Source organism: Aristolochia californica, unplaced genomic scaffold, assembly GCF_029961685.1.
Source record: "Aristolochia californica isolate CCGP_79_NKW_82.1479 unplaced genomic scaffold, dmAriCali1.0.hap1 SCAF_1, whole genome shotgun sequence".
In the NCBI taxonomy this organism is placed as follows: Eukaryota; Viridiplantae; Streptophyta; class Magnoliopsida; order Piperales; family Aristolochiaceae; genus Aristolochia; species Aristolochia californica.
Window position 1 is genome coordinate 57,760,526 of NW_027181770.1, and position 15,191 is coordinate 57,775,716.

Here is a 15,191-nt window from a genome sequence, read left to right on the forward strand (position 1 = left end):
TGGCCTGATCATCGACACTGCTCATGGAGGTCTGATATGTGACTCTTATTGTGGCAGAGGAGTTATTTCATGCCGGTATGCATGCAGCTTCTTTAGAAGTAGAGTTCATAAACTGTTGTAGTGGGACAGCACCGTCGTCCCACATAGCCATCTCCTTCACGTATGAGTTCAACAAAAAAAACAGTTTCTCTCACCACCACCGCCTCATGATGAAGATTTGAGCTGCTCTGATCAAAAGGAATCAACATATTGAAGTGCTCCTCTGAGAGTACACCGTCCCATTTGCCCTCCATCTTGATCACCTGATCATCGAGACTTGGATAACTCTTCACATTTGATGAGGAAGCAAGGAGAATTGCATGTTCAAATGTGTGACTCCAAAAGTAAACTTCAGATTCTGCTCAAGGTTCAAAGCCTCTAAACATCTCGTATCATTCATCTGCTCAAGAGTGCAAGAATTAGTCAAAACCTAGTTATTGCAGGAATATGGTTTACAATATCATATTTTTCTACATAGAGTAGAAATATGGATTTGTAGCTACTCGGAAGATTTCCTATTTCCCACCAAGCCAAGCTTGTCATTGGAAATTGAAAGTCTCTTATCGTCTTTGTTGTGTTTTGGAACTTTTTTATTTGTATTCCCAGTCTTCTGTGGATTTTGCAAGTAATGGAAAAAATGGTTCTTTTCTGCTGAAGAACTTCAAGCTCTGCAAAACATTCTCTACAATTAAAAGAACTCCTTTCTTCAAATTCTGGAAAATATTTACTTCAACATTCCTTCAACATCTTAAAATTTAATGTTGAATTCTCTTGTATGTGACAAACATATCATCGACCACGGATTGAGCAACACAGACTGTCCGAGAATAGTAATTGCCTTAATCTCCACACAAAGTGGATACAAAAGCAGAATCACAATCTAGAATCATTTGGTTATTGGTCTTACAGACAATGGAAAAACAATTAGTGAAGTTACATACCATAGGAAAACCATACAAATTTGACACAAAATGGTTCAACTGATGACATGGAAAATTTCAGGAACTGATTAAATTCGTAACTTTCTTTTCACCTCTGACTCCGCAGCTTATACCTTCCAAAAGAATAGTAGTTAGTTTACAAAAAAGAACCTCTGGTTGCTGTGAACTGAAATGTAAATAAAAAAATCAACCGGCTCCATTAACCACTGAGTATGAGTAAGGTACTTCTGCAGTCCACTCTTATCGCTTGACCCACTGGAAACTCTTCCTTGCTTTGGCTTTTCCAGGTTTCTTCCTTTCAACAACACGTGGATCCCTTGTTAAGAACCCGGCTACAAAAAACAATCAACAGCACATAACTAGGAGTGTCAAATACAGATTCAAGGAAACACAAGTTCGTAATATCGAATGAAGATTTTTATTTTATTTTTGAAAATGGATTGGATGAAGAAATTAAATTGCTAAATTTCTTAGTATATGTTTAAGCGTAAGTTCTTCAAGTTCAAAAAAAAATAAAAAAAATCATGGCTTATCTGGTGAGCCCAAAATTCTTAGGCTTTACCTGATCTAAGGTGTGGACGGAGCCCAGGCTCCCAGTTCTGCAAAGCCCTGCTAATCCCCAAACGAATTGCTCCTACTTGACCTGTGCATATCAACGAACCTTTAGCAGTTAACAGATAAAATGGATAGAGAAAACTGTTTGTTAGAAACCCATGTCATAATATGAATTCGTGTGTTAGTATTTTGCTGATTATGCTCAAGTCAGGTAACCCATATAAAGAGTAACTTTTAACTGAAAAAAATAACAGTAAGATAGAAACAGGTGGGAAATAAAGAAGGCACAAAGGTCATCTAGATAAACCATCCAAGCTAGTGGCAAGCAAGTGGGAAGTCAAGTGGAAGGAAGAAGTCTAAATGGGTATTAAACAGAAACGTTCCTATTCCATCAAGCTCACAAGCATTGATTTGTACAGCATCTATTCCATGGAACCACATAATGTAGGCAAGCCTACTCATAGGATGCACACCAATCCTCACACAAGAGGGTGATTGGATGTCATTCTAGACAATGTTAATGAACAAAATGATGCTTACCTGAGACACCACCTCCTTTAACAGTACAACTGACATCCCAAAGGCCCAGTGTCTTTGTCTCAGAAAAAGGTTGGAGAAGATTGGCTCGGTGATCAAGGATTGGGAAGTAGACATCAAATTGTTTGTCATTAACAACAAACTTTCCTTCCCCAGGTTGAATCCAAACTCGAGCTATACTGCATTTCCTTCTTCCAGTCCCATATGCCCTTCCCTTCTCATCAACCTGTCTTATATGTGTTTTGGCAATTTCCTCCTGCTTCTTTCTCTCTATTTCAGCCCTAGTCGATTTTCTCTCGGCTTTAGCCAATCGGATATCTTCTATTTCACTTAAAGGGGGCAACCCTTCAATACCTTCCAACTCCTTCAGAACAATTAAGCTGTCTAGCATTGCTTCAGTTATTTCTGATGCAGCAATTAGATCTCCAAACGCACGATTTGGACCTGCAGTAGTAATTGTAGCCAAAGAAATGAACAACTAGTTAAGCAACTCATCCGTATCACATGACGATGGTCATTTGACTTGCTTTTTAACAAACTTAAATGAGCAATCCATGTTTCATAGAGGATATTCATGTATTATGTGCACATATAGATAGGGTTTACAGTGGATTATGACTATATTTCTGAATAGAATCATGTCATCAACCTCACAGTAAACAATTCCTAGACAGGACAAAGGCCAAAGGCAAGAACACCAGTTGGATTCAAACATCTTATTTGACCATATTCAAATACTAAAGAACAAATCACTCGAATACATCACAATATCACATTGTCAACTTCATGGTATGATAAACAAGTATGAGCAAAGCTTATCATGCTACTCCAAAAATTATATAAGTAGCAGATTTTAAACAAGAGATAAAAATAGTATAAATAATTGGCACACATTTTAGATAAGGCACTAACATGATATATACCCAAAATCTCCAAGCCAAAATCAAAGAACATCAAAGAGCTCATAACCAAGTATTGGATCTCATAATCTAGCTACAGAGACGATATAGAATGCACCCAGAACAAAATATAAGAAAATAAGTCAGCAAAGTGTTGGATCCAGGCCTCTGAACATATGAAAATATGATGTTATAAAATAACAATACTGAAGACAATGCAGCATACAAACAGTACACAGAAATTTCCCACTATTACTAGCAGACCAACTTGCTCCCAACTTTTCAAACAAAAAAGCAAACAAAATATCATAGTTTCCCACCTAGCCACATGACACACTAGTTTTCAAGTTAACCAAATGAATTCAGAATTTTATGTAGCAAAATGGATTTTCTCTCCACAGAACAACAATGTCTAAGTAACACTCATGCATAAAGAAGGCTAAACTGTTTAACAAAGACATACAGAACCTTAATTGTATATCCACCATAGGTATGCTATGATATGCTCTATATCTAAGAATTGAACTTTTTTCAAACAAAGTTTGAAAAGCAACAAGCCTAAAAGCTAAAATGACTATAGCACCAATAGACTATTACAAATTTTTTTTTCTAAAACCCATTAACAAATTACACCTTTTTCAAAATAATTTACACCTTTTTCAACATTTTAACTTGTGAAGATGCAAAATAAATCAAATCTGGTTACTAGACTGTCACTGTTCAGAGGATGCAAATGATAACTCCTCAACTGAAACTAAGACACATCGTTTTTCAAATCATACCTTTCAAGGTGGCTTTAAGCTCCTCTTCTTCGATCTCCAACTCCACATCTTTGGGTCCAGGCTCTGCTTGCAGTCCCTCATTTTCAACAGGCGGCAATCCCTCCATCCCATGGTTGCCAAAATCAAAGACCTTTTCCACCTCTTCTTCATCTCCCAAACTCCAGGGCTTGAACTCCTCTGTCATTTCCCATTCATCTTCTATCTCTTTGGTGGATGAGCCTCCTTCAACATCCTCAGTGATTCCTGTCAGGTCCCCGTCCGCTGACCTAAAAACTGTGTCTATGTCGTCTCCCTGGGATGAAAGAATCCATGATTGAGATTTGAAACTTTCATCATCATTGTTATTCCGATCACTAGAGAAGTTTCTTTTGGTCATGAAAAAGGATCCAAACGGTGGGCTAGATACACTTCTTTTCAAATGACTGTGAGATGAAACAAATGAGACTGAAGAAAATGAAAGATTTGAAGAGATGTGGGTTAAAAGTCTGAGGTTTGAAGATCGGGAAACAAGGCGAGAGAGCATTTTGGCTTGAAATAATTCCTTTCGGTCCTTTTGTGTTTGAAGGTTTTTGTGGTTTTCGAGCTTCAGGCCCCTAGGTTGCTCTCCAACTTCATTGCGTCATCCTCCCATGCACTGCTGAAGGCACCAGGTTTGAACAAAAAATATAAGATGGTAGAAAATGTAAAGAAGCAAAGTGAATTCTCTTTGCTAAAAACCAATTACCAAGAGACAGCAAATCAATCTGTTAATTAGAAAATGAGACAAAGTTTACGTAAGATACGGTAGCAAGTAAGAAAATTTCTCTCTTCTGATACGATTAATAAATTTCTGGTGAGTTTTAAAAAAAAAAAAAAGAGTGAGAGAACAAGAGTGCGAGAGGAAAACCATGGGGCTAGGTGTGCCCTTGCAAGAGAGGCACTCTCTCCTTTTTTCGGACGAGCAGAATTTGGGGAAAAATATTCTGACCATTGTGGTCTTGCATGTTCAATTGTATTTATCAAAATAATTGCATATAAGTCCCAAATACATATTAAATCAAAAGCCAATACCTCAAGGGACTAAAGTCTAATAAACTGCGACAATAATGAAATAAATTATGCATTAATACTCTCTCTCTCTCTCTCTGTATATACACACACACACACACACACACATTTATCCAACAAAAAATGCATATAGCTTAAATTCTCTCGTTCATCAACAAATTTCAGTTTCAAAAAGGTTTCCATGAAGATAAGGCCATTCTCTTGAGGATTATCGGTATTTCATGCAACAACACAGATTCAGAAGAAACATGAAAATATTTAAATCAAACAGAATGTTTTGAGATCAACCAATCAACTAGAATCTGTCCATATAAGGAAATTAAGGTGGACTTGAAAAGGAGATCTGACAATAATTCAAGCCCCAGAGTGCTACATAACTCACACCAGATGTCACTTTGCTTGGCTTAAACAAATCTTCTTTGGTTCCAGCAAGTACAATAACTAACCTCCACAACTCAAACAACTGCAAAACAAGAAGTGCCCAAAGTCGAAGAATGAGAGAAACCACGAACAAGAAACACTGAACATGAAGGAACTCCCAAGTGAAAGGACCCAGATCGGTTGCTGCAAGAAAATCAATACAACATGTTACAAACAAAGAAGAAAATAGGAATACAATACCACATGCAAGTTTTAGCAAAAGTTTCATTTAAATCTATTGCAACATTTTTGTCATAACCAGTAATACATGACAAATTTAGCAAAGACAAGATATGAAAATTTTCAGATGAACAAAATCCAGAAAATGAACATCAAAGAACATATAAGAAGTGCACCAAAAGAGGAATGTAAAAGGAAAGCACCCAAAAAATAAAGGCTTTCAAAATAGTGATGCATCAGAATAGGATATATTCAAAATCTAAATTTCTTGATACTCTTATATTAGACAAACATCAATAATGTCAGCAATAGGCAAATAGGCCAATTGGACCATCATCGGTGAAAGCTTTTTGGGGAGAACATTTATAGGATGATTAGACGTGCTTGATATGAAGCTGCTAGAAGTCTGGAACCCAAGAAAGGTATGAACTCCTAGAGAAGATTTCTGTTTTCTTTTATTAAGGCTATTTGCAGAGGCTAACTATGGCCAGTTTTTTTTTTAAAAGAAACACTATGGCCAGTTTTAGTACAAGAAAATGATGGCTTTATGATTCTTTATGGATTTTGTTCCTTTTTCTTTGCTAAGCAAGGAAAAAACACTTTGGATAATCAATGAGACTAGCACTATCAAGACAGCAAAGTACCCCTAATAACTCAAACAAGGATGTGATTGACAATCAAGCAATTGCAGAATTAAAGCAAAAGGCCATCTTAACAGAAACATTCTCTTACGTCCACAAGTTATTATTTAAGTACAGAAGAGAATAAAAAAAAGGGAAAAATCTCAACACCTTTTTTGCACATAGGAATTGTAGGGTCATCCCCTTATCAATTTTATTATTTAATCAAGACAAAGAGAAATTTCTATTGGGCTCACTACAAAGGAAATAGAGAGGTGACTTAGACTAGCAGTATCAAGAAAGTTGAAGTACCATTAATAGATTAAAAGAGGATTGGCAATCGAAAGGCTTTAAATTAAGGTAGACGAGCATCCTATCAGGAATGTTCTCTTATGTTCATTAATTATTCAAATTCAGAAGGAAAAAAAAAGGATAAAATCTCAACAACCTTTTCATGCATTGGAATAACTGGCTCATTCACTTTTCTCTTTTTTGTTTCTCAATAGAAAATTCTTATTTAATATTTGATCAAGAGAAAGATGAGTGCTAAGATTACAACCATGGGTATTGGAAGAGTGGCTTCTTGCATTGAAACTCATTGGAACTAATTACTTTACTGATAACCTTCTCTGAAAAGGGTTTGACATATCATTGCTATATCAAAGCATTTCGTGTAGAATATGTTAGAATTTTAATTCTTCCATACAAAGCTAATGTTAAGAGCATGAAATTAAGAAGTATATCAAGTATCTAACGTAACCATCGACATTTTATTGAGAGGGGATTTTTCAAATACCTAATAGAAGGCCATTTTCAATTGGACTAAGCTGGTTGTCTTCGCCTCTACAAAGAGCAAGAATGCAAACATTAAAAAGGTTTCCATCAGCAGCTTAAAAAGCTAAATAAAATGAGTAGAGACAAATTCAGACACCAACAAATGCGACTAATCATACCATATTTTTGCTTACAATGTAAAGAATTTATATTAAGTTGAAAAGATAGTCAAGTTACCAAGTTGGCAAACAAGAATCTAAAAATTCATGTCCTCTGCTCACCAGACTCGAATCAGAAGTATTTGGCAGTCTTTCACTAAAATTAAAATACCCAAATCTACTGGACTATCAACAGCATCAAGGATGAAAAGAACATCGCTTTGAATTAAACACTGAAAAATGAACCACCAAACTAAAACTACGAGAAGACAACATATTTAAGCATATAACATGCGAAGCAGATAAATATAGCACATTTAATCTAGCAAGAGAGTATCTTCTCCACAGAAAACTAATGAAAAGCAAGTAATGAAAATCGACAGTGGTGGTTAGAATTGTCGGAATGGTTTTGAGCTCTCCGGTCGAGAGAGAGAGAGAGAGAGAGAGAGTACTTGTAAACGAGGAAGAAACGCACAACCGTCCGGCAGGAGGCTCCTCGGAAACGGGAAAAATGAGAGATGATGGGAATCGAGGAAAGCTACTCAGGGAGAAATTCTGAGTGGTCGATGAAACAGAGAGAAGTTCAGTGCCGTGGAGCGCATTTCGTTTCAGTTTCAGGGGGTTAGTCCACAATTAACCTGAACTGAAGTGAGATAAATTGATTTAACTGCAACTAATGTTTTGATGTTCGTGTAGAGAGCTCGAGGGGCCGGAAAACATATTTTATTGCTAGTGCTCTAAATGAAAATTATGATATAAAGAAGAAAATGAGTAACCTTTTATAATATATATAAATTTTTATAATATACATAAATAGGAGATATACCTAAACATATAATTAATTAAAATAAATATAGTTACTATACTTATAAGAGATTTAACGTATAGTATTAGAACATATTAATATCTTAATTAATAAAAAATTATATTATATTATTTAATGATTATAATTTATTATAAATTAAAACAATAATTATATCTGATTAGAATAAATTATACAAAATTAATAAAAAATTAAAAAATAACATAAGAGAATATAATGAATAAACCTAATGGTTTAATTAATTATAAGCTCATTGGACAATTAAACCAATTAATGATTATATTTTATTATAAATCAATATACTAATTACGTGTGACTAGAATAAATTATAAAAAATTAATAAAAAAATTAAAAAATAACATAAGAGAATATAATAAATAAACCTAATGGTTTAATTAATTATAAGCTCATTGGATAATTAAACCAATTAATGATTACATTTAATTATAAATCAATATACTAATTACGTGTGACTAGAATAAATTATACAAAATTAATAAAAAAAATTAAAAAATAACATAAGAGAATATAATAAATAAACCTAATGGTTTAATTAATTATAGCAATTGGATAATTAAACCAATTAATAATTACAGTTTATTATAAATTAATATACTAATTACGTGTGACTAGAATAAATTATACAAAATTAATAAAAAAATTAAAAATAACATAAGAAAATATAATAAATAAACCTAATGGTTTAATTAATTATAAAAATTTGATAATTAAACCAATTAATGATTAAAATTTATTATAAATTAATATACTAATTACGTGTGACTAGAATAAATTATAAAAAATTAATAATAAATTTAAAAATAAAAAAGAGAATATAATAAATAAAACTAATGGTTTAATTAATTATAGAAATTTTATAATTAAACCAATTAATGATTACAGTTTATTATAAATTAATATACTAATTACGTGTGACTAGAATAAACTATTTAAAATAAATAAAAAGTTAAAAATAACATTAGTACATATAATAAAAAAATAAATTATTTTTTAATAACATAAGATATAGTTTAAAATTAAAACTCACTATTTTAATACAAAATAAATAAATAAATATATTAATTTATCAATAACATAATATATATTTTACATATTATTAATTAATAATATATTCACACAAAATGAAAAACTAATGGTTTAATTAATTGGATAATTAAACCAATTAATTATTTTTATGTATTAATAATTAATAAAATATTAACACAAAATGTAAATCCATTTGTTTAATTAATTATAGCAATTGGATAATTAAATCAATTAATGATTACAATTTATTATAAATTAATATACTAATTACGTGTGATTAGAATAAATTTTAAACACGTGAAAAAAGGTATAAAATAACAAAAAAAATATAATTAACGTAAATTATTTTTAAGACCATCTTCGTGCGTTTAACATCATCAACTTACTAGTTTAGTACATACGAACGACAACATACATGTTCAAAAACAATAAAGTACAACCACTAATAATCACTCCACATGTTAGTCGTTATGGCATCTCAAAATTGTGCAGCTCTAGTGGATTCTAATGCACGACGCCTTCGCATGGTTATTGATAGGTTGCCTTCATCCCCAAGATCATCGCTATCATCGCTATCTTCATCCGAATTTTCACCTGCTAATCGGACCTCATCCGAATCTTATCAGACAACCAACAAAAAACAAAATACCATGTAGTGGATATTTATAAAACCAAAATCTCCTCACCACATGGCAAGAACATTCTATAGCACTTCAAACAAATTCAACTACATTCTAAAACATTTCAACCCCTAAAAGCTCCAAAACCTAAACCCTAGACCTTAACACCCCTAAAAGCCCCAAACCCTAAACCCTAGACCTTAACACCCCTAAAAGCCCCAAACCCCTAAACCCTAAACCTTACAACCCCTAAAATCCCCAAACCCTAAACCCTAGACCTTAACACCCTAAACCATAAACCCTATACCTTAAAACTCCTAAAGCCCAAAACCATAAACCTTATACCTTAAAACCCCTAAAAGCCCCAAACACTAAACCCTAAGCTCTTAAAACACTATCACCCCAAAAACTGAGAACCCTATTTTAAAAAAAAAAAACATAAACCCTAAAGGGCTTAGGTGAAGAGTAAACTCTATACCTTAAAACCCTAAAAGTCCCAAATCCCAACTCTAATCCCAAAATTAAACCCTATCAAAACGAAATTGAACCCTAAATCCCATACACCCTAACCCTAAATCCCACTAATGGCCACAATCAAGATAAATTACGCACATAAATTAAAATTAAATCAAATACAACACTAAATTAGTTGAAAAAAATATTAGGGTTTTGGCTTACCTTCTGAAATTTGGGGAAATCTAAGCCCAATCGAAGAAATCAACGCCTAAATGTCAAAAATCAAAGAAAATCGAAAGAAATCGAAGGTTATCGAAACCGTAATAGGTTAAATCGAAAGAAATCGGGGGAGGGGGGAGGGAGGAAAGAGAATAGCGAGAACGAGAAGGAAGAGGGAGGTCGAGAGTGAGAAGAGAGGGAAGCCGATAGGGAAAAGAGAGAGGGAGACCAGAGAGGGAGAAGGAAGAGTGAGGCCGAGAGAGACACGGAAAGAGAAGAAGAAGATGGGGCGAAAAAAATCGAGCAATGATGAGAGAAAACTGATGAGAGCGAAAACGAGAAAAAGCAGAGAAAGAAAAGAGAACAGAGAGAGAGAAGACGAGAGGAAGAAGATGGGGCGAAAAACGTGCGATTCAAATGGCTGATTCGAAAAATCGGGCTAAATCAGCTTTCCGGGATTTTTGCCTGAGAGAATGAAGTGATGTAATCTCACTTCAATTCATTTCTTGCTGCACTACGCCATACGAGGGATGAACTAGGTAATGCGGGGGAAATTTATTCCACTTCATTGTGGACTAACCCCCCCCCCCTCAGGTAGAGAGTGGGGAGTCAATTTACCCACAATCAACCCAAAATTTGTCGCCATCAAAACATGTGTCAAGGAGAAACCAAAACCAATCCCCCTTGCTTTCTCATCACATCTTTCACACAATTTCTATAATAAATATAAACAAGTAAAAATATATGTATATAAATATATAATAAATTGAAATAACATATGACTATTATATGTGGAAATTTAAATATATCAATTGAATGGACCAATAACAGTAAAAACATTAAAAAATAATCTTCTTTTATTAAATTCATATATCATTTGTAAAAATACGAGGGTTCACTACGTAATTAGATCCACAAGTTGGGTTTAAGTCAGGGATGAGAAAACTAGTCTTCACCCTAATCCCTCAGGTTTTTTTCATCACCTCCTCATTCATCTTGGTGTGAGGAAAAATCTCATCTCCAATAAAATCAGCTCATTGCGAGTTGAATTCCCTATTTAACTTAACTTGTCTCCATCCTTGCTCTAGAAGTCCTCTGACCGTTACCACTTGAGTCATGATGTTGTGGTTGAACACTTAAAATACCTAGTAATAGTTTCGAAGCAATTGTGCTTCGACTATAAAAAATATGACACCTCAAGCATGTTAAGGACTTGATGATACTGTCATTGAGAAACATTGGAAGACTAGAGATAGAGAGACAATATAAGAATTGCTAAAAAAAAATGTTAACATTTAAATAGAAAATTTTATAAGAAAATAATTTATTATATGTTAAGTCTCGTAAAAAATAAACTTAGTGGGGGTGGATAGGTTTGTTTACTTTTGCTACTAAACTCAACTCCTTTTTCTAGTTTAATCTTAATCTTATGTGTGTTCATAATTTTATTTGCAATTCAATATGTAAAATTAGTTTCACAATCAAATAAACATACACAAATATTCAAACCACAAAGAACATACAATTTTTTTATAGTGGTTCATAATCATATCTTAGATTGTCAATCCACTTCTAAGGTATTTTGCACCTTGGAGATCAACAACTATGTTCAGTTGACTAAACGGCATATATAGAAAAATTGCCTCTAAGGCCTATTATAATGTTACCTTTGCAGGGATAAGGCTACTCAATTGACCACAATAACTAACTTACATGAACTCACCCTCACATAGGTTTACACTAGCAAATTAAGTACTTAACCTAGACTCTCAAAGTAACTTTAAACAACTATCTAGATGATCTTGCCTAGACCCACACTGGGATTTACAACAGTAGTTCACTAGACACATCATGCCTATATCCAAGAATGAGATTTTCAGTATCGCTTACCTACATAAGGACTTAAGGCTTGACAATAGTAGCTTAATGCTGCTTTCTCCCTCATAAATACAATAACCAAGTAAGTAGCAGCATAAGTCCTTAAAAGGATTTTGTGATATCTAATCCAAAGCCACACAATCTTCTCTTAATATAATTCAGAGGAGGTTGGTCTTGCCTTGCTTAAGGCATGACTCAAATTGCAAAATTTACTTGCTAACAAGTGCTACCTAATATCAATAACCTCTCAATATATAGATTTCATAATTATTTTACAAATAGATAAGTACATCAATTATAAGTACCTAATCAATGTTATAGTAGGTGATAAAACATAGAAAAGTAATTCGATTGGTTTTGAAATGCATGGGGAACACTTAAACAACTCGATTTAAAACCAATTTCACAATATAAGCTCACAAACAATTATTTGAATAAAAAAATTTTATTTCAAATTATAGAGGTTGAAATTTAGATTTGGTCAATTAAAATCAATCATAATATTTCAAACTGTAAACTCAATGTGCTTAGATTTTGAAATCCTTAATAGTCAATATTTTATGAATGCCCCTTCAAATTCAAATGATAGAATGAATAATATGATTTCAATGTATAAATATTCTAACATAAGAGAACCTAACTAAATGAAGTTTTCAAAATATAAGTTTAGAAATACTTCTATGATATCTAACTTTTCAAAAATTCATATCTAATCTCTCAATTAGATTCCATAATATGAGAGCACTTAAGAGTTTTTGTGGTGTTTTCCCAATTCACATGATTCACAAGGTACATTTGAGACATTTGAAGAGAAGGATTTGTCTTCAACAAAGGTAGAGATGGATGTTCTAGCCTGTTGTGTCATTCTATCGCCTATTGATTTGAGTCAAATACGACTTCGAAAGCATCATTATTAAAATCATAAGATTCCTTTTTCTTGGCCTCCAACAAGCATCTTTTTGGTCTTCTGGTCCTAAAATATACAATATGAACGGAAATAAGATTATTGAACAATCAATAGTTTTTGTGATTTGTCTAAACAACATAAGGCCTAAAGGAAATTGTAGAGTGAAAAGAACATTAGATAGAGATAAAAGAATGGGATGGATAGGAAAACTCTAAGCCTTGAACTTGTGTTTGTGATTCGTAAAAAATGGAAGCAAATCATTTAGTAGAGCAAAAGGATAAGGAGGAAAGATTCAAACTTTCCTAGTAACATTTCAGAAACACCTTGTTGAAAAAGTAAAAAAAGGTTTATGCAAGGTGTTAAAGTGTAAGAAGGTTATATGTAGCTTTTACAACTTTGGTGTCATGTGCAGTGGTGAGTTGATTAGCATTGGTTGTTTTCCTTGTAATTTCCAATACTTGTCTACCATACGGCTAGAAATTCTACAATAAGTGCAGCTTTGGTTATTAGATAACTCACCTCCACTAAATCCTCTACTAGAGTTACCTTGCCCTCTACGTAGTCCTCATCTTCCTCTACCCGAGTTATTATGAAACCTACCTTGAGAAATCATAGTTGAGGTTGCAAATGAAGTTGGTTGTGTTTCCACTATATTGGTTGAATTCTTGTATCTAGTAGCACAAATATCATTGAATGAGGGTCTTTTTGAAGAGCTCAGTATATGGGACTTGGCTACATCAAGGTATGGTTGTAAGTTGGCTAGGAAAAAAGCCCCAATAAGTTCTTCCGGTTGCTTCTTTCGAATTGCTATGTCAATGGAATATAGTTGAAACAATTTCTATTCTTGTAGGAAACCTTTAAATCTTATAAAAATAGTCATTGAGATTGTCCTTGATTGGTAGTGTACATGGCTAGTAAATATCATAAATCCTTTGAAGGTTATCATAACTTGAATAGTAAAAGTTTAGAACATGTATCCCAAATAATTTTAGCCGTTTCCAAAGTGTACAACATTGTTGGCCATTGACTCCCCCATACCATTAATCAACCAATTAATCACAAGCATTTCTTTTTTTTCAACCTTTTTTTAGCTAAGATCATTGACATCCATAAAAGGGTGGTGGCTTTATGAGGTGATATGAAAGATCTTGTGAAATGAGAAACATTCTCACTTATTGGCCCTAAGTTAAATAGCTGGAGGCACCTTACAATGGAATGATTGTGATTTTTAAAAATTCTTGTTTATCGATGTAAGAAGAATAGATACATTTGGCCATGATGGAATGATTGAAATTATAGTGTCACACCAAAAAAAAGTAATTGAAATTATAGTGTCACAATAAAAAAAAGTAACAATACCAATACCTTACTAAGAGTTGGAGAATGTTTAAGATAGATTCAAGAATTCTAGGATCACTTTCGATGTTAGAGTGTGTTGGGATCACACTGATGAGCTCTTTGATTAATACAATACCTTGGATGGTAGACAACAAGACAACATGTGCACAATGTGAAGTTGGAAGTTTACTAATTATCTTTGTTGTAATGAGGGACAACAACAAAGAAGAAAGTTGAACCAAACCTTTACAATCAAAACGAGGAACCCAAAAAACTAGGCATTTTGTCTAGACAACAACAGTAAGGAGACTTGAAAATAAAGACAACAAAATATATGAGATGGTAGTTTGTTATAGAGTAGGAAACAAAAATAGACTTGTTATCTTTAAGATCATATAGAAGTTTCCGAATTTAAAGGATGAAAAACAACAATAATGTTTGAGGTAGTTTCTAAGTGGGATTTTTTAACTTAAGTGTTGTTTTTTAGTTAGGACTCTTCTAGGTTTTAACATTAGAACCAATAGGACACTCAATGTAGAACAAAGGCGTAATGAGCTTAGAAACTAGCAAGAAGTAAACAAAAAATAGCAAGCTTGGATGATTATGTTGTTGTTTTCTTTCCTCATTGTCAATATGCTACTATTTTGAGGAAAAAGGATTGATGTTTAGAAAAGATTGAAGTGTTGGTTTCAACTCTCTAGATTAAGAGTGAATTTTTTTTTTGAACAACAATAGCAATTTCAGCAACAAGATGCATGCATGGGAACAAGAGATAAAGAAAAACAAGACTCGAATGCTTCATGAAGATGATCATTCAACAAAAAAGAGGGGAAAAAAAAATCCAAAGGATAAACAAAAGACTTATCTTAACAGAAGATTTCATTGTCTTGCTTCTTTCAGACATGACCCTTGCTTGCATAAGAGTGAAATCGAAGATTTAGGCCCTAGAGC

General features: G+C 33.2%; 1 protein-coding gene across 4 annotated transcripts; it reads right to left on the reverse strand.

Moving 5' to 3' along the window:
- Positions 1-379: 379 nt before the first annotated feature.
- Positions 380-7,558, reverse strand: LOC137952611 (small ribosomal subunit protein uS9m-like). 4 transcript variants are annotated; one of them, XR_011112311.1, is made up of 8 exons: positions 7,405-7,558; positions 6,817-6,863; positions 5,247-5,364; positions 3,754-4,390; positions 2,076-2,516; positions 1,543-1,623; positions 981-1,312; positions 380-439 (listed from the first exon to the last, which is right to left on the reverse strand). XR_011112311.1 is itself a non-coding variant. In XM_068799694.1 (8 exons), the coding sequence occupies exons 4-7, from the start codon at positions 4,274-4,276 to the stop codon at positions 1,221-1,223; spliced, it is 1,137 nt and encodes a 378-aa protein (XP_068655795.1). In that variant the 5' UTR covers positions 4,277-4,390; positions 5,247-5,364; positions 6,817-6,863; positions 7,405-7,558; the 3' UTR covers positions 868-1,093; positions 1,206-1,220. The 4 variants fall into 4 exon arrangements, 3 of the variants coding, with proteins under 3 accessions (XP_068655795.1, XP_068655791.1, XP_068655787.1); XM_068799694.1 differs by lacking the exon at positions 380-439 and having other exon boundaries at positions 868-1,093; positions 1,206-1,312; XM_068799690.1 differs by lacking the exon at positions 380-439 and having other exon boundaries at positions 868-1,312; positions 3,754-4,387.
- Between the last annotated feature and the right edge of the window lie 7,633 nt (positions 7,559-15,191).

Bases quoted from the DNA above. Each gene is read 5' to 3' on its own strand.
- LOC137952611 (XM_068799690.1), bottom strand. From the start codon at position 4,276: ATGCTCTCTCGCCTTGTTTCCCGATCTTCAAACCTCAGACTTTTAACC. The intron at 2,517-3,753 runs GTATGATTTGAA...TTACTACTGCAG, and splicing joins GCTTAAAGCCACCTTGAAAG to GTCCAAATCGTGCGTTTGGA. The intron at 1,624-2,075 runs GTAAGCATCATT...TGATATGCACAG, and splicing joins TAAAGGAGGTGGTGTCTCAG to GTCAAGTAGGAGCAATTCGT.